General features: G+C 43.8%; 1 protein-coding gene across 4 annotated transcripts in view; it reads right to left on the reverse strand.

Moving 5' to 3' along the window:
• TOM1L2 (target of myb1 like 2 membrane trafficking protein) overlaps positions 1-22397 on the reverse strand; it is a 63693-nt gene that overhangs the window by 11645 nt on the left and 29651 nt on the right. For 2 of the 4 annotated variants that reach the window (XM_067534350.1, XM_067534352.1), the window contains exons 5-13: positions 22071-22205; positions 20791-20949; positions 18747-18863; positions 15495-15628; positions 13185-13233; positions 12521-12644; positions 10442-10559; positions 7674-7749; positions 5056-5121 (exon numbers count right to left, since the gene is read on the reverse strand). In XM_067534350.1, the coding sequence (XP_067390451.1) occupies positions 5056-5121; positions 7674-7749; positions 10442-10559; positions 12521-12644; positions 13185-13233; positions 15495-15628; positions 18747-18863; positions 20791-20949; positions 22071-22205 (978 nt within the window). The remainder of the gene's footprint in view (positions 1-5055; positions 5122-7673; positions 7750-10441; positions 10560-12520; positions 12645-13184; positions 13234-15494; positions 15629-18746; positions 18864-20790; positions 20950-22070; positions 22206-22397) is intronic. The other 2 variants (XM_067534354.1, XM_067534351.1) reach the window with 1 other exon arrangement.

Below are 22397 nucleotides of genomic sequence, written 5' to 3' on the forward strand. Positions count from 1 at the left end.
CCACAAAAATGTGTTAGTCTTTAAGGTGCTACAGAACTCTCGTTGTTTTTGCTGTATACAGACTAACATGGCCACCCCTCTGGAACTTTTCACAATAGACCTAGATAAGGACACCCCAGCACACACTTGGAAGACGTGCTTACAGGCTTTAAGCTAAGTAACACAGCTGTTTTGCCTAGAACACTAAGCAGCTAAGAGCCTTCTCAGGAAAAGAAGGGGGGGAGGAGGATGTGGCCAGGCGCTGTCCAGGGAGTTGTCACAAAGCTCTGACAAGCTGACAGAGCAAAGCTCCGCAGAGGAGTCTAAGGGAAGTTAGTCCTACCCGTGTGGAAGATGGTAAAACACCTGGTAAGCAAGGCCCAGTCTGAGAGTGGGAGAATCGTGTAATTCCACTCACAGACAGAGGCTAGAAGGCTTGAGAGCGGGGTGCACTTGACAGAAGCAGGAGGAGCCAGAGATGCAGTGTGGACAGAAATGATATGAAGATCCTGACCACCACAGGCACACTTTCAATTTAGACTGCAAGGATAAATTAGATCATGCACGTATGATGCTAAAGGCAGTGGTTCCAAGTTGCTGAGAACTAGCCAAAATGGCCATTGGCAGGAGGAGAGATTCTATAGACAGGTTGTGACTTGCTAGCCTCCATGAACAAGTTATGCTTTGTAGAGCTGACTAGTTGGTTTAATAGCTTTGGAGATTACTGACTTCAGACACGAGCCCCAGCCATGAAATTATTCAGCCAACGGCAATTTTAAAACCATCATGGAAGTTTTAAGCTGTCTCTCTCTCATGTACTTATGTGGCTCCTATTACGTTTTGTTTTAAAGAGTGTTATTTTATAAAACTATTGAAATTGTTTTCAGATGTCTATATACAAACAGAAAGTGGAAATTAACCTATAACACATTCAAACAACATTAAGAATAGACTTCAGTTCAGAAACTAAGGACTGATTGTTAAGATTCCTTTCTGATTTTGGAGGGTTTTCCAAAATTAATGAGATCATTTGGACAATCAGGAAAGCTGAGAAAGGAGGGATAAGAGAACAGAGGATGAATCTTCAACCCATAAAATCCAAGGAAACTTGGAATTAAATTTAGACACCATTAGCTGAAGGTAGTTTTTGTTTGTGGTTTCATTGGCAGTTAAGATCATCAAAAACGTATTGCCAAAATATTTCCTTAGCTGATAACATCCAATATTCTACCCTTAAAAAGGCCCTGTGGTGTTAATAACACAAATTATGTTTCTACTGAATATGATTCTATTCCTTTCTGGATATTTAATACAATTGACACCGATGCTTGCTTGGCTGCTCTATTCACTTCTTCCCTCGCTTGGTGATCAAAATTTCTTCATATGACATGTTATGCTAGCAGCAGAGCTCTAAGGCACGTGTGATGGAAATCTACTTCAGAGGAATCCTTCAATCTTGTCTTTTAAGGGCTGTTGTGATCTTAAAGTAGTTTCTTATCCTCATGCCGCTAAAGTAAAATGTATCCTAATTTTAGACAATTAAATTGGCTACTTGATTATTTGCAATTTGTAACTGTGTGTGTTTATTGTATATGCTTCAGTGGAGGTTTTAACTCACGTACAATATGTTCGCTAACGCAGCCTGTTGTGCCTGAGATGTTGTAAATAAGGTGCAACATTTTATGGGTCAGGCAAACCAGTTGACACCATCATGGATACAGGGAATTAGCCTTTTAGTACATTGAACGAAGCACTTTACAGAATCATTGAAAAGTGCAAGTGAAATGACAGACAATGAACTTGATGCTGTCTTCAGAAGGAAGTGACTCTGGCTCTGCGTGTATTGTAGACGGGGAGAGATCCTGCCACTAAGGGAAATAGAGATCTCCAAAAACTTTGGCTAAGAGTTCATCTGGGCATGTCTAAAGCTATTTTCACCAAAAGTTTATCTTCCTCGCTTGTCTGTGACACAAGGAAGAGCAGACCAGGCTCCAGGGAAAGAGGATTTCATCTCTGGGAAGAGACGTACCTCTCAACTGTCCCGTGTTACACAGGCCACTGTTACATTTGAGACCCAAATCTCCCTTTATCCCAGGCAGACCTGGTAGTGTCCCAATTCGTTAGTAGCCAACAATAAAGGTAGTTTATCTTTATCAAAGTATGTTTATCATTGAAAGGAACCTGTCCCTTTCCCCCACCCTCTTTGGCCATCCATCCGCTGCAGCCTGATTGGCAGCTGTCAGGACGTGCTGCAGAGAGCAGTTTGTTTTAGCTTTTGGTGAATTCTGTTTTTTTATCCCAAACAATTTGGCTACTGATCTGGCAGCAACAGTCGTGGTTTGAATTCTAAATCATTGTGGGCGGTTAATGCGATGTTAGCTTTTAATTTACATAACAGGCACCCAGCTGGCACGCTGCTAGGTAGATCGTAGATAATTTAGACAAACCAACATCTTCATTGCACTTTGGTAGCTGTCTGAAGCTAGAAAAGAGAAACTGGAACTACCTGCACTGAAGTATTGTTGCCCTACCTTCAGTCTTTGTGACTAAGCAGGAGAAACAGTGTCAAGTTTCCTAGAACTGAATCCTAGAGTGAACTTCTTACGCATGCATGTGTGGTACTGGGGGATGGCAGAAAGGGATGGGGCAGGAAGGGAGAGGAAAAAACTAAACCAAAATTAAGGCTGTCACAGTGTGGAAAGAAGGCAACCCCAAGTTCTGTTTCATAGGACAAATTTAAGGGATGCTTGGTACCTTTTTAAAAAGGCAAAAAGAAACCCTCCAATTTAACATCCCTAATATTGCACAGACACAGTTGATGGGTGTGTCAATATCATTCCTCTTTTCCATATCTTGATAGTACAAAAAGTTACCAAAGAATCCGAACACACGGTAGTTCCGAACTAGGATGCTAGGTATTCTGGTTAAACTGTAAATACTACAAAGTGAGATTAATAAATATCGTTAAGAACTACAGTCAGTTGAGAGAAACTGAGTTAATGATTAGTCCGGTTTTATTGTAGGGATATAATACGAACAACGGTGAGCATCTTGTGAGGGCACAAACTGGCACCTAGTTCATACTAGGGCAGCCAGATCCCCCCCAAAATCTGTATGCCTCCATGAATGCTGCAGTATCCTTTTTTCCAGGCTGAATAACCACAAGCCAATAAGCAGATATTGTATTTGTTTTTTTAATAAGGCAGTGGTCTGAGTGGTGTGAACAGCAGGGGTGCCAATTTCAGGCTTCCCTGCCCTTGTAAACAGTGGAAAAGCAAACAAGGGGAACTAACTCAATCACAGGATTATTCATAATGGATGAGCCTCTAACAAAATGGTATAGCTCATCTGTGTCTGCAACAGCTCCAGCCAGCGTCACAGGGAACCACATCCAATAGCATCAGAGGAGAATCAGATGCCATTTCTTTTATGGCTCTTTCAAGTTGATATTATTAATTGCGGGTCTGACGAGCACTGGGAGCCAGAGTTCCATTTCGAAATTAGGCGAATACAACCGGGCGCACGGTGTGCCCCGACACACGCAGATAACCCAGCATGCACTCAGGCATTTGTAAATGAATGTGACCAAGTCAGGCACCTTACTGGCTATATACATGCACAAATACCCAATTGCTATGTCTGCACTGGGCACTGGCATGCATGTTTTAAGTTATGTGCAGGTTCACACTAGATTAAAAACCTGGGCTCGTGTTTTACTTCTTGATATAGCGTGCATCGGTGTCATTTAGTTGATATGTTCTGATGTCCTATACTTTCTGGACCTTAATTTTTCTCCCAACATGTCCCCTTTAGGCTGGGATCTACAAAGGCCCCTACAGGAGTTGGGTGTTCAAGCCCCATTGAATTTCAGTAGGAACTGGATGCCCAGCTTCTGTAAGCTCCTTTGATAGACCCAGCTCTAAAGTTTAATAGTAAAAAGACTCAGCCTGCTCTTAAAAAAAAAAAAAAAAAAAAAAAAATCAAAGCCAGACGCACACTTACAGACCTACAATAAGTCCCAGGTCAGGCAACTCAGGCCTTTGACCACTCCTTCTAATGATGTGTGGGTTTGTATTGTAAAACAAGTCATAACAGATTGCAACCTCAAACATTCAAAAATCACGAGTCAGGCCCCACCCAAAAAAAATCCAGATTGACTTAAAAATGAGTTATTTTAAAATAATTGTTGGGTTCTCTATCTCCCTCTGGTTTCAGAGCCTTTAAGATGCACTTTGGTCACATTTTCAAACTTTTCATCATAACCATAAGGACACATAACTTTTATGTAAATAAATGCTGAGATTCTCATGTACTCAGCTGCCTCCAGAACCTGATGCTTAAAGTAAAACACCAGTGTCACGAGACTCACAATAAAACTGCCGGAGTTGGAAACACTGAACCAGGTCCTCCCAATAAAATCCAGTCCTGAAAGCCTTAATTCAGGAAATATTCCCTAATGGGACATTTGCCAGGGCAAATGGAACATGGCATTCCAGCTACCATACTCTAGTTCCCTTGTTTTAGATAAGCAGAAAAAGAGAAGGACACAGACAAGTCCTCTCCTCTTATGCTACTCAATCCAATTAGGTTTGATCTGCAAACTTCATGTGCTGAGCTCACCATGGAATTAAGTGCCGCAGGAGCGGGCTGGTATTAAAGGAGTTAAAAAAGGAGCCTAGAAAATGGCCCAACCCTGAATTAAATACATGGAACTTGTGGTTTATGCTTGAAAAGTGGATACTGCATATATAAATCGAGACAGTAAAAGGAACTAACAGGATCCCCAGCTCTATTTCGAAGGTGAATATGAACAATAGAAAATGCTGCAACTGACGCCAACAGGAGACTTACTGGGCTGCAGGTATCCAAACAATATAAAAATAAATTTTGGGATATCTGCCCTCTGTATATTAACCTTTCCCAATCCCCTAGACAATTATACAGGTGGGGAACAAAATCCTTGTACTGTCTGATTTGTGGTAGTTCAGCAGGTTGGGTGAGGTAAACACAGGATGATTATTCTACGTAAGGAGCGGGAGTGGACAACAGGATTCATTTTACTGGTGAAATCCTCACCATTCCTTGTGTAATTAGCCACTTGTCTATGGGCTCCATGTCTGAGTTCCCACCTTTACCTCTCCTCTGTGTTGAGAACAGAAATGCCCATAAAGAAATAAACCACAGCAATTCCCGTGATAAGGTAATAATACAACAACAGTAAAATAGAACCATACACTATGCACAGGGTCCTTTCTGGTAATACCCACTTAAAGCCATCCCCCCGATTCTGTTACCCTGCTCTGCTATCTGTGCATCGGAAAGAGGAGTCCCAGCTTCTTGGCTTCCTTTGAGCAGGTTACAGCACTAACCCTTTCTTCCATGCTGGTATTTTTTTAAAATATTCATATAACATATCAGAGGCTGATGTTTCTGTTTTTATAGAAGAGGTCAGGATGTGGACTAGATGACTCAGAAATCTGTCAGACCTTACAGAAATCCCTACATTTTAGCCATTCTCGAATGTCCCCCATTTTTGGAGGTTATAATTCACAGCAAACATTATTTCTCCTCCAATTTCTCTTGGTCTCCAGACAGACTGGTCCATGCTTAGCCTGGCAATGCCAACCTCACGAAGGGCACCCCAGGAGTGGCAAGGGGAGAGTAAATAATCCTGGCTGGCTAAAATGTTTTGGCATTCTTTCAAACTTCACATCTTTAAGGGCTTCACAGTTTAAGGGGACCAAAACCACAACATCTCATTTCAGGACTTGGGCTGGGGAATGTACCACAAAGTGGAATCACTCAATCTTCTCAACTTCTCCACAGTGTGGATAACATTAGAGATTATCTCATGGACACCGCCCTTCCCACTTGCAATTCTGCAACATCTCTGTGGCAACTAGAGCAATTCCCAACGTGGAAAGGTCAAAGTTAATATATTTTTAGCGATCTAATATGATTAAGCAGCTGGAAACATGGATAATCAATTCCCCATGACCAGCCAGCTCTCCATGGACCACCATTTGAGAATGAATGAACTACTTCAGGTTGAGGAGAAGAATTTTAACATAGATAAGCTCACTGGAACGAGACAACTGAGAAGAATGTGCTGTAATAGGCCCTGGCCCTTCCCTGGACGCGCTATAAGTGAAATGTCCTTCGATTAGCCTTCTGTCCTAATTAAACCACGTATTAGTTTATAGAGAACAAGAAGCTACCAATAACTTTACTCCCACTACACCAACAGGGGCTGATAACTTTTAGAAGTTATCAGTATTTTTCATTTCCTCTAAGGAGCATCCCCCAATAGCCTCACATCATTTTGCAAAGTGTATTTTGCCTCCTAACTATTCAGGGTTTAAGTTATTTCCCAGCCAAGCAGTGCACATGTTAACCAATCATAAAATGGGCTATTTTGATTACGTGGAGCAGTCACCAGGACCTTTGAAAAGAGGGTGAAGATCTGAATTGTAATGACATCTCACAACCCAAAGTTCAATAGTCCAGGAGAGTGACTGCCTTCAAATACTTTGACCAGTCAGATTAGTTTAGACATGGTCCTTTGAACTGACAACACTGCAGGCAGAGTAACAGCTCTGCTGGTCTGAGTGACAGGTGGCGGCAGTGCCTGAAGTATAAAATAAGAACAAGACCGCTAATGAATAAGGATACAACAAACCTCTTCGCCACTCATGGAATAGAGCCCCCACTGCCAAGGGCTAATGTGTCACATTAGCATTCACCATTGGTAATTCCAAAGTTAGCCAGCAATAAGGAAAGGGTTAAAGATTCTGTTCTCAATAGTCTAAGTGGCAGCAAGCATCTGGGCAGACTCCCCCACAAACATCCATTCCTATTTCTCACTAGCTCAGAGTGAAAGGTCTCTGGGCTGGCTAGATGCTGCAGAATATATTGGAACCTGCCAGCATGTGAGAGAATCGAGAGATCACCATGGGATGGGGGAGATGCAACTCAGCTGGTGGAGAAGGATGCGCGCTGCATTGGCTCTTGCACACTCCCTAGTGGTCAATACAAAGCAAGGTTAGTCTAGAAGGAGGCTCTGAACTCCTTCAGCATCACCAACTTACACTGACAACTATGGCTAGGGTACAAAGTGCTGGAGGAGTTTTAAAAAGATGTTGGTAAAAGGGCCGTAGGGGAATATCTGGGAATTTCACTTGCTCCTAACTCAGCTCAAAGGAATGAAAGGCATCTCGTGTGAGTCTCTCTGCTTGGTTGGTTATGAAGTCACACAGATGGAGCCATTGTTCAGAAGGAACACAAACTTTCGTGGAAAAGAATTAATCAGAGCTCACAGAAGGTTACCCGTGCTCATTTCTGCAGCAGCTCCTCCCAGAAAGCTAGACATCCAGGCAGACTGCAAGATACAGGAGCATTCACCCTCTATGTCTTTGTGAAGTTATTTATGCTGAATGCACCAAGTAGCAATTCTCTTTAGGAATTGTTACCAAGCAAGTACTTGCTCTTAGATATCTATTTCAAAATGGCCTGCGCTGGCATCCATTTAAATGCAATGAACAATGCTACCTTGAATCATTGGGGGGATAACAAATGAAAAGTCTAACTCAGACACAGATCTCTACACAGCAACGGTGTAGTTCTTACAGGTTATGTTCCCAGCTTTGTGCTGGAGTGCTTGTTTCCGAGGGCAGTAATGCAGAGCAATGACCTACCCCTCCTGTGTTCTGTTTTCGAACATCCAGAGCAGATGCCAGTCCTTTGACAGCCTGTGGATCCTCATACGTCACACTGAAACAAAGGAACAAACTGAACCAATGCAAATCCAGCCGTCACTGAATACCAGAACAAATGCATTATGCACTGATCTACTAGTCTGCCACTTGTTCTATTTGAGACTAGCATGGAACATACCATTTTTATGAATGCCTAGAGTGTACTAGGCACCTCCCAGTACAGATAAAAATGCATTCTCTGACCCGAGGAGACTACAAATGGATTTCAGACATGATGCAACGTGTGGTGTGTAAGAGAGAGAGCAGGGAGTGGGAGGGAAGGAAGGAAGGAAGGAAGGACAGGCATCGAATACGATTACCCAGTTACTCACTGAAGGCTAGTGCACAGCACAATGGAGCAAATAGGTTTTTGGGGTTTTTTTAATGAGAGACAGACAGACTTCAGGTGGAATTCAAATGACAGGGTAATGGCTTTGGAGGTCAGCTCAAAAAGGGCATTCCAAATGCAGAGGACAGCACACAGGAATGTAGGAAGATGATTGGGAAGAAGCAGGCACATGGGGCTTGGAAGTTGTCATCAATGGCAGAGTGGGGGGTGCAAAATGTTGGGACTAGACAGGAAGCAGTTAAGTTTATGTGACGCCTTGAAAGGTGGCAACAAGACACCTGAACATCATGTGGTGAAGGGGAATCCAGTGGAGAGTAGGGGGGATATGACTTCATCGGATAATGGGTTGGGAAGATGATCCTGCCGTTATGGAGAGGGACGTGATGGGGATGTTGGAGGTGGTCACAGTAATCAACAAGTGAGATAAGGAAACAAAGATTCAGGAAAATGCACTAGCTCAGGTCACCAGATCTGCCGCCTGTTCACACAGAGACTGGATCTTTAATAAGGTACGCAAAACTGCCATTGAAAAGGGTCATAACCTAGATTAAGCGAACGGACCACTAGCATCATTTCTTCCCACGCAAGGGCTAGTCATCTACTCTTGCAGATACCAACACTGACCTGTAAATTAGCCACTGGGTGGAGCTACATGCCTGACTTGGTGAAATACCTCTCTCTGGCATGCCTGCTTACCAGCCTGATGGCCTGTGATCCAGTCTCTCGCTTGCCTTTGCAGCAGAATAAGCTATACCCCCGTCTCTAGGGAGCTGCTGCAACTCTATTTTAATAGCGTAAGAGCTAATGAAGGTACAATAATCCTCCCTTCTGAAATGATGGATTTGCGTGTGCTCTTTGCTCCATTACCTCCCATACGACGGGGATGGAGTTGCAGGCTGAGCAGAGCAGTTTCACGTTTCATTTAGTACAACGCACATAATGGAAACCCAGTAAGGGATCTGGATTTAGATCCTACTATTATGTGTTTACCCCAGGCATAGCGCCTCGGTCTATTCAGAAACCCGGAGTGCTAATTTAGCGACTCTAAATTAAAATGCTAAATAGATCAAATATATTTATACTACAGTTGGAGGAGTGTGGACATCTGTACTTATGGCTGCCTGTACTCAAGGACCTCTCAGTTGTAACTTCCTAGCTGAGATTTTCCAGTCCTGGTCTCTGCCTGACAAGGATTATTTTTTGGAGCAAAACAGGCACAAATGGAATGCAACGGATAGTTACTGAGAAATGTGATTAAGGTGCATGTGACGCTATCTAGCTGCATTTCTAAGGTGCCTGTCACTGCAGAATATCTGCACTATATCTCCTCAAATTTGAACCAGGAAGAGACCTAAGAAGGGGCACGTAGAATGAAAGTACCTGGTGGTGTCCTTTTAATGGGCCTCACTTGAGGGAGATCAAAAGCTTTCAGAACAAGAGCATGGGTTCCTTTTCTATTTTAAAAAATTCATGCCTATTTAATGCCTGGAAAGGTGCCTGATCTGCAACCCTGGAGATGGAAGTCTTGTTTTCTACAGCAGAGTGTAGCAGCTGCTGAAGGAGCTTCTTCATGATGCCCAGCCAACACACCTTGATCTGGAGCGGCAGGAACCAGGGTGAGATGGTAATTCAGTTCCCAGGCCCTCGGTGGTGGTAACTATTGGTCATTATGGACCTGTACAGGATTTGAAGCCATGACCTACAGGTGAAAGACTCTAGTCTAAGGATATGTCTACACTGCAATTAGATACCCAGGGCTGGCCCGGGCCAGCTGACTTGGACTCGTGGGGCTCAGGCTGTGGAACTGTTTCATTGCAGTGTAGACATTCTGGCTCTGGAACCCTCCAACCTCGCAGGGTCCAAAAGTCTGGGCTCCAGGCTGAACCTGAATATCTACCCTGCAATTAAACACCAAGTCAGCTGGCCTGGACCAGCCATGGGTTTTGAATTGCAGTACAGATTTACCCTAAGCCACTGCTAGTCTCCCAAAGTTGACTCTTACGCTGCAATACCTTCAGGGTTACTCAACGGGAGGTTAATTCCCCCCCACACACACACACACTGTAGAAAAAGAATTGAAATGATTTAATGCCTACATTTCTCGGTAGCTTGGAAATTAAGTGAAATGAGAGAGCACCTGAAATTACTGAACCAATCCACAGTGGCTCTTGGCCTATAAAAACAACATCTCCACCCACCCAATTAATCCAATGAAATCCTGCAGGAGAAAATCGAGGTTAAGTAAGGTCAGAGGACAAAAATCCACATAATTCGAGCTATAAAATCGTTTTGATCTGAAGAGGCCTCAGATTTTTGTTCCCTGGGAATACAGAGCATTTAAAACCAAATGCCACCTTACTTCTTCCGTTGATCAGCCAAGGAACTGCCTCTTGTCTGAGCAAACATGTCAAAGTCGTCTCGAGGGTTACAGTGCTGAAGGGAGCTGAGTGTTCCACTGACGCTGTTTGTGCCCAAATCTACAGCAACAGACAGAGTACAGAGCATAAGGGACCAATAAAATAGTGAGCTGTGAGCAAGCACAGTCAGGATTACCTAGGATACACACGAAATCAGCAGCAATACAAGATAGTTACAGTGTAAACTAGATGACAGCCCGAGTGTGCATTGAGCACTGATGAAGTGTGAAGGAGACTTCCCGTTGGCCCCAGTCCACCAGAGGGTTGAAACTGTGCTAGCCACAGTCTCGTTCACAGCTGCTAGCAGTTTTTATAGCGTGTATAGAGATTTCCCATCCCTCAAGAACCCCGACAATAGACTACATCCCCTAACCAGTATAAAGCTGCCTTCTCTCCTCCCATCCTCCAGTTTCACTTTGTTTCTGAAATCCAAGGCAGGGAGGGAATGAGGAAAAACTGAAACACAGGAAAGCAAATGGAGAGGAGATGAAGGAAGTTAATGGAATGAGAGAAAGTCATTTGCAGTTTTCTGTTTTACGAATTTGCAGTGAGATTCAATTGATGTCGCACGGTGCTGTCAGTGATAAGGAAGCAGTCACAGTCACCTAGCTAAGGTTAAACAATTTTCATAAATTCATAGATTTATAAAGCCAGAAAAGACCCCTGTGATCATTTAGTCTGACCTTCTGTGCAACACAGAGCAAAGGACTTCCCAGAGTTAGTTCCCGTTTGAACTACAGCATCTCTCTTGGAAAAGCATCCAAACGTCATTTACAAATTGTCAGCGATTGAGAATCTGCCACAACTCTTGTTAATTATCCCGACTGTTAAAAACGTGTGCCTTATTTTCAGTCTGCATTTACCTACATCCTTCTTGAATTGTGGACAGACAGCACAACTGGACACCATATTCCAGGAGCGGCTGCACCAGTGCCAAATACAGCAGTAATATAACCTCCTTACTCCTACTCGATAGTCCCATTTATAAATCCAAGGATCACATTAGCCCTTTTGGCTGCAGCACCACACTGGGACCTCATGTTCATCTGATTATCCACCGTGACCCCAAGTCTTTTGCAGAGTCCCCCATCCTGTTAGCAGGCCTGCATTCTTTGTTCCTAGATGTATAACTTTACATTTGGCCATGTTACAATGCATATTGTTTGCTGGCGCCGAGCTTACCAAATGATCCAGACTGCTCTGTATCAATGACCTGTCCTCTTCATTTACCATTCCCCCAACATCTGTGTCATCTGCAAACTTGATCAGTGATGTTTTTGGGGCTTATTTTCAATCTTTTCAACATGTTTTACAAATTTTATATTTTCATTGGTTTTAAATTCCAACGCTCCTTGTAGTAATTCCAAATGTTGGCATTTCTTTGCTGAAAAATGCTCACAGTGAAATATTTACTGTTCAGTAAGGCAGCATGCCATAAAGCCTCTGTCTCTAAGAAGAGGACAGCTATTTTGTGCAAGGATTCCAGTCTTCTCAGCTGTAATTCTTTGTCCTGTGCGGCTCTCCATTGTTATGGTGGCTGGGAATCCAATGCAGAGGTCAAATGGAGTGACCGGATCAAGAGCCCTTTCATCTAGTTTAAAACGCAAGATCCTGCACTCAGATAGAACCATTCATCCAAGGATTTCAATTAAAGTTTATAAAAGTGCTTCTAAGACTCAAATCCCTGTGGAGCTGGTAAATGAAAAATATCCTGACTTTACAGATAGGAAACTGGAAGCACAGAGATTAAGTGAATAGCCCAAGGTGACACCGTGAATCGGTGACAGACTACAGCCCATATTCATCTCCTTTTCCCCTGTTTTAACTGCTGGAGAATTCTTTTTACCCACAGCTCTTCTTAATGTCACCAGGCTGTTACCAGTAACTACTGCCTCAAACAAAATCCATGCACTTGTTAACCTACAATGACCCAAATGCAGGGCCACCACAGAGTGGCTAGGGACTAGTCTCATGCCGCTACTGTTCCAGGCTGATCTGCCCTTTAAAAACTAGGCACTTACCAAGCCCTGCAAGCTGTGAGGAAAGTGAAGGTGCGGGTGCTGTGTTCCCCACCATTGGGCTCACTACAGCTGGAGAGCCAGGGCCCAGATCTATTAAATTATCCTCCGTCACCTCACTCAGCACCTGTTGGAATAGTCAAGATGGCAGATTATACTTCCAGTTGAGCAATTATAACAGACAAAATAAAATGAGAATGATCGATGCTTCCTAAAAAAGCCCCCTCTGGGAAGCTGTTGCAATTGGACATACTTGAATTAGGCTCTTAGATACCCTGGTGATGAATGCAATACAAGTAGAGAGAAAAGATATCTATCTTGCTGGGTCACTGTCTGAAAAGTAGCACAGGGTCAGCATCTGGATTGCTTTTATGGTATTATCCCACCCAACACAGCTTGAAAAAATCACTCGTATGTCTCCCATATCAGCTCAACATTAAGTTAAGCTGCCTTCTGTTTCCTCACCCCTTTCAGGTTTGAATCCGTATTATGGTAAGAGCTGAGTCCAAAAAGGCCTCTATCGTTCACCTCCATTTTGTACATTAAAGACAAATCAGCCAGGGAAATGTTCTTCGCCGTACTAACGTTACAATGCAGATGCTACGTGTGTGTTTGGCAGAAGTTTTCTGAGCATAGCACAACTGTGGAAGGTGAATTGGATACTTACTCCGTTACTGGTGCTTTGTGCGGAACGGCCAGATCTGTACCGTTCAAACCTGTTACAAGAAAAAGAAGAGTCCATCAAACCCACACTTGAACACTGAGAAAGTCACAGTCAAGACAAAGCCAGGAGATATCAGTGGGGGTGAAGACAGCTTTCCTTGGCTTCTGAAGGGATCTCCCAGCTGCTCTGAAAGAAGAAAGGAAATTGTTGCAGAGGTTGGGTTCTTGGGCTCCAGCAGGGAAGGTGTTGACTAGGTTGCTCTTACAGCACATGGAAATCAACACATCCAGTGGAGGAAGCTGCACCGCTTCTTTTCATCAGCCGCCACCTGACAGAATAACCTGAAGAAATGGAGTAGAACTTGGAGCCAGAAGGGTAATTAATACCCCTGGCCGGAGAGTTGAGTATTATCATGACTCTTGCTCCAATCTGAGAGGCCCCAACCCCAAGCATTTCTTGCTTTGCAGACCAGCACCCTAACACAGTTCTGCCCAAGAAGCACGCTATAGTACAATCAGTGCTTCGCAGACCCCATCAGTCTCATGGGTCAGTCCCCTTGTCCAAGCACTCCCCAGCACTCAGCAGTTGCTCAGGGCCATTACCCAGGCAGACACTCTCCAAGCACAAAATAAATTACTTCAGCTAAAATAGATTGATTAGAGGAAAGACTGGCTGGCCAGGGTCATTTTTTCCCCATGAGCTACATGTCTGCGGCCCAGACTCAGGGAAGGAAGTACACTATACCCACTGGATCACTCTTGTCCATATGTTTGTTGACCCCCCACTCCCTCCCCCAAAGAATTCTAATTGATTGATGAGGCATGATTTCCCTTTACAAAAGCCGTCTATCACTCTTTTCCTTATTATGAAACCCACCAACACTTTTTGAAGTCAGCCTCTTTCTGAATAAAGATCAATTAGAATCTCCCAACTCCTCCACTTGGTATGAAAGTCAGGACCTGTGCACATTCATACAATACCATGGGCCTTCCGCCAGCAGGACAAAACACACACAGGAGATGTCAGAGTGAACTGAAAAGATTTCTTAAACTAACAGTGGAAGCCAAATTTTTAATTAAGTGCAAACAGAAAGGGAAGTTTAGGCCCAAATTTCTGTAAGCGTCTGTGGAAGATGTGCATGCTCAGCTTCTCTAAAATATCAAGCCCCATCTGCCTGCAGTTGAGCTCCCAAAAATGGAAGCATCCCCATAGTCAACACATTTCTCACAAAAAAGGTTTACAAGCCACTTTCTTCTCTTAACCAACAAGCCCCAATTCAAGACATCAGTTCCTACTTGCATCCATATAGCATTTATCAGTGATGCCAGAAAAAAGGATAAACTGATTTCCACATGTTTGAAACATTCAAACCTACCCAGTTATTCTGCAACTTATTTGCTCTTTTCATTTTTTTTTTTTTAAACTGTGCAGCTGACCTTTAAGCGTAAAATACAATAAGAAGCTTAACCCCAATGAGATTCCAGATGGTGCAAGTTTAAGCATTTTTCTCCATTTTAAGGGTGATCAATCTCATTCTGAACCTTAATCAGAGACATTTACACTTTGCTACTTGTAAAATCCTGCTCACAGATGCTAACTTGTCCCAATTCGTAGCATAAGGAACAATTTTAGCTTGGAAATTGTGAAGAGACTAGTGCAAAAGATTAGATGAAATGGAATGGGGAATATGGATTTTTTGCATCAATATGCAGTTTTTCTATGACAGCACAAAGTCACACAGCTCGAGTCTAATTTATTTTAAAAAGGCTTTTTATAAATGAGGCTGGTGTTAACAGTAGGGGAGACAAGCATCCTTTTTAAATAGGTTTGCTCCTGCAACAATCCTTAAGGGAAAGTTTAAACATTCCAGAGAATGCTAAATTTAGCAGGATATGTAATGTAACAGGAGTTTTTAAAATACATTTCTGGTTTTGAATTTAAAAGATAGGAGCCCAGCTCTTATCCGCAACTTTTACAAACCAGTGCTTTGAGAAGTCACAGCTACATTCAAATAAGTTCTCTTTTCTGAGATTCTAAAAGAAAACAAAATTCAGTCGCTATGAAAAGAATCTCAGCAGCTTTGAAAACCAACATCTGTAAGCCTTCTTGGGGGGCGGAGGGGAAGGAATTTAAGGCCAATCACAATGGAGAACACATGAATTCTTCATGCAAGTTTCTCGCTCCAGAGTTCCCCCAATTTGCTTTGCATTTCATCTGATGATGGCTCTTATTGGGTGCTTAATAATTTGTCCCACATTTGTGAGAAAACCAAAGATGTGAGAGTAAATAGGATTGCTGGAAAAGGTATCCCACCTCTCATATCTGAGGAAGACGTTATTTAAATCATCATTCACATGCAGCAGTTCCTCCGTGACTTCTTCATTGGACACTCGGGAGACAAGTTCCACAATTCTCTGTTGCATAGCTCTACAGGTTCGGTTCAATTCCTAAGGAAATAAATTGCACGTTCATGTTCTTCACTGGTTATCATAATACAAGTATACTTGCTTGGGTTTTCTTTGCACCCACATGCATAACTGGCTCAGAGTTCTCAATCATCTGAGAAGCAACAACACAATGTGGATTATGGAAGTTTAAATGCCACCCATGAGAACACACATTTCAGAAGGACCATGGCCTAAAAAACCTTGAGGGTTTATTTATGGCTCAAAGTCCAGATTCTTGTTTAATCATAAATACGTGGCAAAGATTTTTAAAAAATTAAATACCTACAGATTATTTTCATAAATATTTTCAAGAATGAGCATACAAAAGCCAGGGCCTCCCAGAATGGAGACGTCCAGGTTTCTGCCTAGCAGCACAAAGCACCAAAGGTATTATGCTGTAGACCTGGGGAGAAGATGGGGAAGTGACCACTGGTATTTGCCACCGGTTGGGCTAGACACAGTGAAGCAGCTAGGAAAGTGGAGGCACACAGCAAGAAGTGTGAATGTGTAAATGTAAGCAAACACAAGAACTCCAAGTTCATTGCTGAACTGCACATGGAAACATTCTGGATAACAGAATTACACAACATCAAATAGAAGAATCTCATCATGGTCACTGCGTCCACTGATCCGATGGAACCCAGGGCACTGACTAATTAAGGAAAGCAGCTGGAACTTTAACAAAGAACCTTAAAGGCAAGGCTGCATAGAGGTGTGTACTGTAGAAGTCTTTCACCCCAAGGAATATGGGTTCAAGTTTGCCTTAGTTAGGTGATCTCGGGCTTCTCAGAGACCTCTGCCTCACCAGTTATTGGGTAGACTCTTTCACCTCTGGCAGTCTCAGAGGGCACAGGGATGCAATTGTGTGGATCACAGGTTAAAACTGACATGTCACAGGACAGCTGCCTGGTGCCACTGTCAAGGCCCAGATTTACTCCAGTGAGCACAGGCTTTTCAACCAAATCATGTCCCTGCCTCTTCTCCCATCCCTCCCCAGAGAGGAAATTCAACACTAAACAAGGATGACTTGTTGGTACATAACCTTTGGGATGAAAGCAAAACGTGTTTGTTTTCCTTGCTTGCGCTGACATTCTAAGCTTTGGATAAATTTCACTTCATGCAATCCAGCTGCCTTCACAGCTTGAGGAACGTGTTCTCCAATGTCAGTTCTGATCCCATCACTTTAGAAGCAGATTGTGACATTTCAGAGGTTTGCTTGCTGCCATGGTGGATAGACCTGACAGTCCCGATCTATTCTGCTCAGACTTGGCTCTTGAGCAGGCTGTTTACATTGAATTGTGGAGGAAAATGTCAGGAATTATTTAAGAAGCGTGACTGTATAAAACCTCAAAGCCCGTCACATGGAAGTATGCAGCTCACACCTTTCCTCCTTTAAAAGTCACAAAGCGTCTTTCTCCTCAGTGACCCAGATTTAGGCTGCATCAGGTAGAGAGGAGAACCAGTCTGAATAAAGGATCACTAAAATCACACGTCACTGGGTGATCCTTTCTCTAATCTCAGAACTAGAGTGAGATTACACTGGGTCAGGATTTTCACGGTCGTTTATAAATGTAAATGAATTGTTCTGTGCTGTTTTGGTCTGTCATGGTTTTGTGGAAGCTGCTTTTGTTTTGATCAATCCAACCCAAACAGCTTAGTAACTGAAAGGCTTTTTATCTATTGTAAAGTCTCTCATCAGCTGCCATGATGGCTCTGAAACAACACACACTGCATGGGAGACTCCAGTTTTGGGGCTGACATCAAATGCTTGTGCATCACAGAAAGCAATTTCCTGCTTTTCTCCAGCTATGCCACTCTGGGGACCCATCCTCCCACTGGCCAAGTGATGAGATGATAGCCTACTTTGGAAGAGAAGGCAAATACAGGAACAGGGACAGGAGCTGGAAAATCAGGTCATCAGTTTCTCAGGGCAGAGACCTTTTCTACTCCGTGTTTGTATAGTGTTACCTGCCTGTCCCAAACTAAGTGCACTGCCCAGTAAAGCCCTCAGCTATTGCTAGCTTCAGGAATGTGATGGGGCATTGGCCCCTCATTGGCCTCTATGGGGTTAATAGAGCCCTTGGAAGGCATCGCAAGAGGACGCTAAGGGGGCTGAGAGGAGCAGCCAATCAGAACCAGGCAGGCCCATGTAAGAAGAGCTGCAGGGCAAAGCTGGTTCAGTTCCTCCCTGGAGTTCAAGGAGGGAAGGCTGGTAGGCAGGAGGAAGCAGCTAGCACTCAGGGCAGAGCAGTACTGCTAGCAGGGACAGAACGTGACATGGCCAGAGGGTTGTCATGAAGAGGACGCCATGGTCCTTGGAGTGACATGGGTCCAGGAGTAGATGTGATGACGAGCGAGGCACCATTGGGAGAGAGTATACTGACCTGGGGAGCTAATTCCCAAGACGACCAGTAGGAGGTGCCAGTGTGGGGAGCGTGGCCCCGTTACAGGGAACAAGACACGAAGCCTGGGGGATGATCTTAGTCCCGCTAAGATTGGCTCTTTTGGAACACTGTTGATTTGACACATTCATAGATTTTAAGGCCAGAAGGGACCATTATGATTATCTAGTCCGACCTGCACAGCACAAGCCAGGGAACAGCAAACGGATTCCTACAGCAAGCCCATAACTTCTGGTTGAGTTACAGTAACTTTTAGAAAGAGCCATCCAATCTGGATTTAAAGATCCCAAGTGACAAAGAATCGATGGTGTCCTTTGGTAAAATGTAATCCGCCCTGGAACAGAGATCGGGTTTTTGTTTCTGTCAGGATTTGGGGCCTTCTTGCCATTACAAAGATGAATCTGAGTTTGCTGAAGTACTGACTGCATTGGCCTTCATCTCAATTTCAATTCTTTCTTCAGATTCCATACCACAGCATTAGAGAAAGGCTTAAGGCACGCAAAGTTCCCAGAATTGGACTGACGTTTGCCTGGAGTGTTTCACATACCTCCAGTGCACATCCAATAAACATGACTACTGCCCAATTCAGGAGTCCAGACACAAGCACACCCCCAGTACAGAACCAGGCAAACCAAGGAACTGAAGTGAACTGTAGGAAAAGGAAATCCCATCGTGCTAGGCTGCAGGAACAGATTTACTGGAAGAAACACACTTACCTGTAGTAGCTCAAGATCTGATGAATCCTCCTGTCCAGGAACCATTTCTGTTAACATTTCAGACATCACATTTGTGTTCCCACGAACAATATCCAGTTCACTGCGCAGCCGGGCGATCTATTTTTGGGGCGGAGGGAAAGTGAGGGCTATATTACCTTTCGGCTCTAAGCAGAACATTTTTAACAACTGGCTCTGCAACTCCCCTGCGTCTGCGATTTGATTTGGTAACCGTACCTCTGACGCTTGTCATTGGAGACCACAGAGAAGCCACAGGCTAGTATATCTGATCATAAAGAAGACAGATTCCTCTAGATAAGTAATATTTTTAGACCGGTGATGAAGAAAGAAGCTACGAAGGACTATTCACAGGCTTGGTGGAATTCCTTTTTTTATTTTAATTTTGACAACTAATATTCAGTTTTATTTTTAAGACTTTTCAATTTTTAGGATTTTTCATTGTATTCTATTGTTTATAGTGGCTGGAAATGAAGGGGGTGGTGGGGTTGGGATTAGGGCACACGAACAATGGGGCTGCAGATAATTCCCTATGCTACCAGAGAGCGGGTGACATTGGATCTCTGCAGGCACAAGGTGTGGGGAAGGCTGTGCTTCTGGCAGGGCAGAGCAAAGACCTCCGGACAGGGCCACAGGGACGACAACGAGTTCCTGGTTGTGGGAGAGGACATCCTGTCGCTGAATGGCTCCTACCTGGGGATGTCCCTACAGTGGCCAAGGACGATTCCCTCCTCGCAGTCTTGGCCAGGAGCTCCGTGCTCCTCAGGGCCAGGACTGCAGACTTCCTTGCACCGGCAGGGTCTGGGTGTCATCAGCCCTGTGGCAGTGCAGGCAGCCCTCTGCACCATGGCCCTGCTCCCTTACTCCAATGAGAGCAGGACCGCAGAGGGCTCTCTGCACTGCCGCAGGGCTGGTGACACCCACTCTCTGCACCAACCATTACCAATTGATTTTTTTTTTCTGTCGATTTCAGTGTCAGCTGAAATCGGCGTTTACTGACCTTTGTCAACTGCAATCAAATCCTGACAAGTTAGTTATTCATCATCATGACAAAGCCAGCTGTGCGAACACTCAGCTGGAAACATGGCAGCAAACAAGAAGGGCAGCTAAATTAAACAGAATTATGCTACAAAACATTACGCCCGCCTCTCAAAATAAATACAAATGAGGGAAAAGGAGTTCTGAACTTTTGATCAAGACTTTTCCTCTTTGGAGTCGCATTCATTGCACTTCAGAGGAAGGAGGGCCCAATGGTTAGGGTACTAGCAAGTTCAGTTCCCAGACTCCCTGCGTGATCTTGGCCAAGTCACTTAGTGCCTCTGTACTTCAATTCCCCATCCATGAGTGGGAACAATAAGACTTACCTACCACGCAGAGGCTGGGAGCATGAATAATTTAAAGATTGAAATGCTCAGCTACTACAGTAATAGGGGTCACATGTGTGTATCCAAGATAACTAAGAAAATTGCAGTCCCCCATTTTGCTGTGGAAACTGCACTTTTAACACACAATTTTTTACACTTGCCACATATTTGAGTGGTGCTACAACCCCTGCACCAGATTGCAATGCCACTCACTCACATTAGGCCCTGGCCACTCCACGTCGTGGCAGAGGGACGCCTGGGCATAATTTGAGCAAGTGGCGTTTCGACCTGGTGGACAGGATCACATCGCCACTCAAATATGGCCCTTTGAGAGCCAAGTGGGACACACGACGTCTCTTCTGTGCTGCTGCCCTGCTTTGGAAGGCAGGCTGCATGCCTTGAACTGCAACTTTGACAAACTGCGGCCACAACTTTTGAACAACAAAAATCACAACTTTCTTGCAGCTTTAAAGACAGATCAATTTCATAGTCCACAGCAGGATAAATGGTTACTAGACAAAAGCAGGGCTTAGCTGCAACTGAAACCGACCTTCAGAAAAATTCAAATGAATGATTATGACGACAGGCCCCTAGGCTGATTTACTGAGCTAAGAGCCTTGCTCACCTGTGCACTTGACATAACCAGAAGAATTATATCCCAGTACCTGTTCAGAATTGGCCGTGATAGGACCAGTCACATTCAGAGGTGGGGCTTGAGGAGCTGAATATGCTGTTGGAGATGGTGACGAATAGGAACTCGTGCTCGTCTTTTGCTGGGACTGGGACACCTGCATGTTTGCAGCTGGATCTACTTCAGGGACACTCTGTCACATCAGAAAAACAAAGGGTTCAAATGCTGACAGTGCTTGGTTTGCATCCATCCAAGGCTATATGCCCAATTACAGGCATAGCTGCACCTTCAGGAAAAGGTCAGTTTTGTTATGAGCACAAGCGGACACAGAGCACGAAGGTGGACAAGCTGTGACAAGCAACGTTCATCTTTTCTGTCCCAACCCATAACACTTGGTTTCCTCCATAAGAAAGGTGAGAAATAAAATAAAAACAAGTGTCAGAGAGTTAAAGACACTTAGTCTAGAAATTAAGTTACATTTTACAAAATCCATTTGCTCTAACACATTGCAGGTCGTTTATTTTGCTGTCACAACCGTAAGTGCATTTCCTGATTTTGGTGGATTTAAATTTGCAGCCATATTATTGCATTGCCATATATTTTCACAGTGAACAGTCTGAATATTTGTGATCAATCAGTTGGCTTCCCAACAGCAAGAGCTGAGTCGAGTCTGCAAGCCCTGATTTTCAAAGGGGCTGAACACCTGCAGCTCATGCAAAGTCAACGGGAGCCGTGGTCGCTGAGCACCTTTGAAAGTGAGGGACATTTACTGGTTTCTTGTGGTGTCCCCCGTGAACAGTGTAAAGCAAAATAAAAGTACACAAAATGCGGAGCGCTGGCTTGCGTACTATGCAACCTTTGAAAGTCAGGCCTTCTTTGTTCATCTGCACAAGATTCATTGAAGACAATTCCCCCATATCACCAACTGCAACAACTGTCCTCTCTGGGGGAGAGAGAATTCAATCTCAACAATAGATCCTGCCAGGGCTGGTTCTGAGCAGATTAGTTACGTTTGTGTGGCAGTTTGGTGATACATCATGATATTCAGTACAGGACAAGTGTATGAAACTCCTTCAAACTCATTCTGTTCTGGAGCCAATGTTTGTTTCAAAGGCAGGGATCCCAGTACTTTATCAGCCTGTCAACCCAGTTCCTTTATTTTTTTCCACTCTCTTTTACTATTAAAAAGGCCATCCAGGTTTGAGAATGTTTGGGGCAAGTTTAATAAGTCAGCAGCTGAGGGAAAGAGCACAAGTGAAAAGAGTAGCATCCAATTATTCATATGGCCCTGGAAAATGCTGCACTGCAGCTTACCCTCTGTGGCGTGTGTATTGGAGACAGAGCATCAAGATCTGCCATAGGAAACTCTATCCCTTTCCTTTTGAGTTCTTCATAAATATGCACTACTCCAGTTAGATCAGGGCTACTTCGAAATGCATCTGCCCAAGCCTGGAAAACAACACACAGGATTATTCATAAGACTTCCATGTGATCTGCAAGTTCCCTTCTACCTCTTCCATCAGACAACTCAGATCCAAACCAGAAACACATTCATGCATTGCAGTCTCAAAGGAGACTTTCAATATTAGATCTGGTCTGAAAGATTCTGGGTTTTTACCCAGATGGTCAAGAGTCAACAGA

Source organism: Emydura macquarii, unplaced genomic scaffold (genome assembly GCF_026122565.2).
Source record: "Emydura macquarii macquarii isolate MOO-44397 ecotype Brisbane River unplaced genomic scaffold, CSIRO-AGI_Emac_v2 contig_3390, whole genome shotgun sequence".
Taxonomy (NCBI): Eukaryota; Metazoa; Chordata; order Testudines; family Chelidae; genus Emydura; species Emydura macquarii.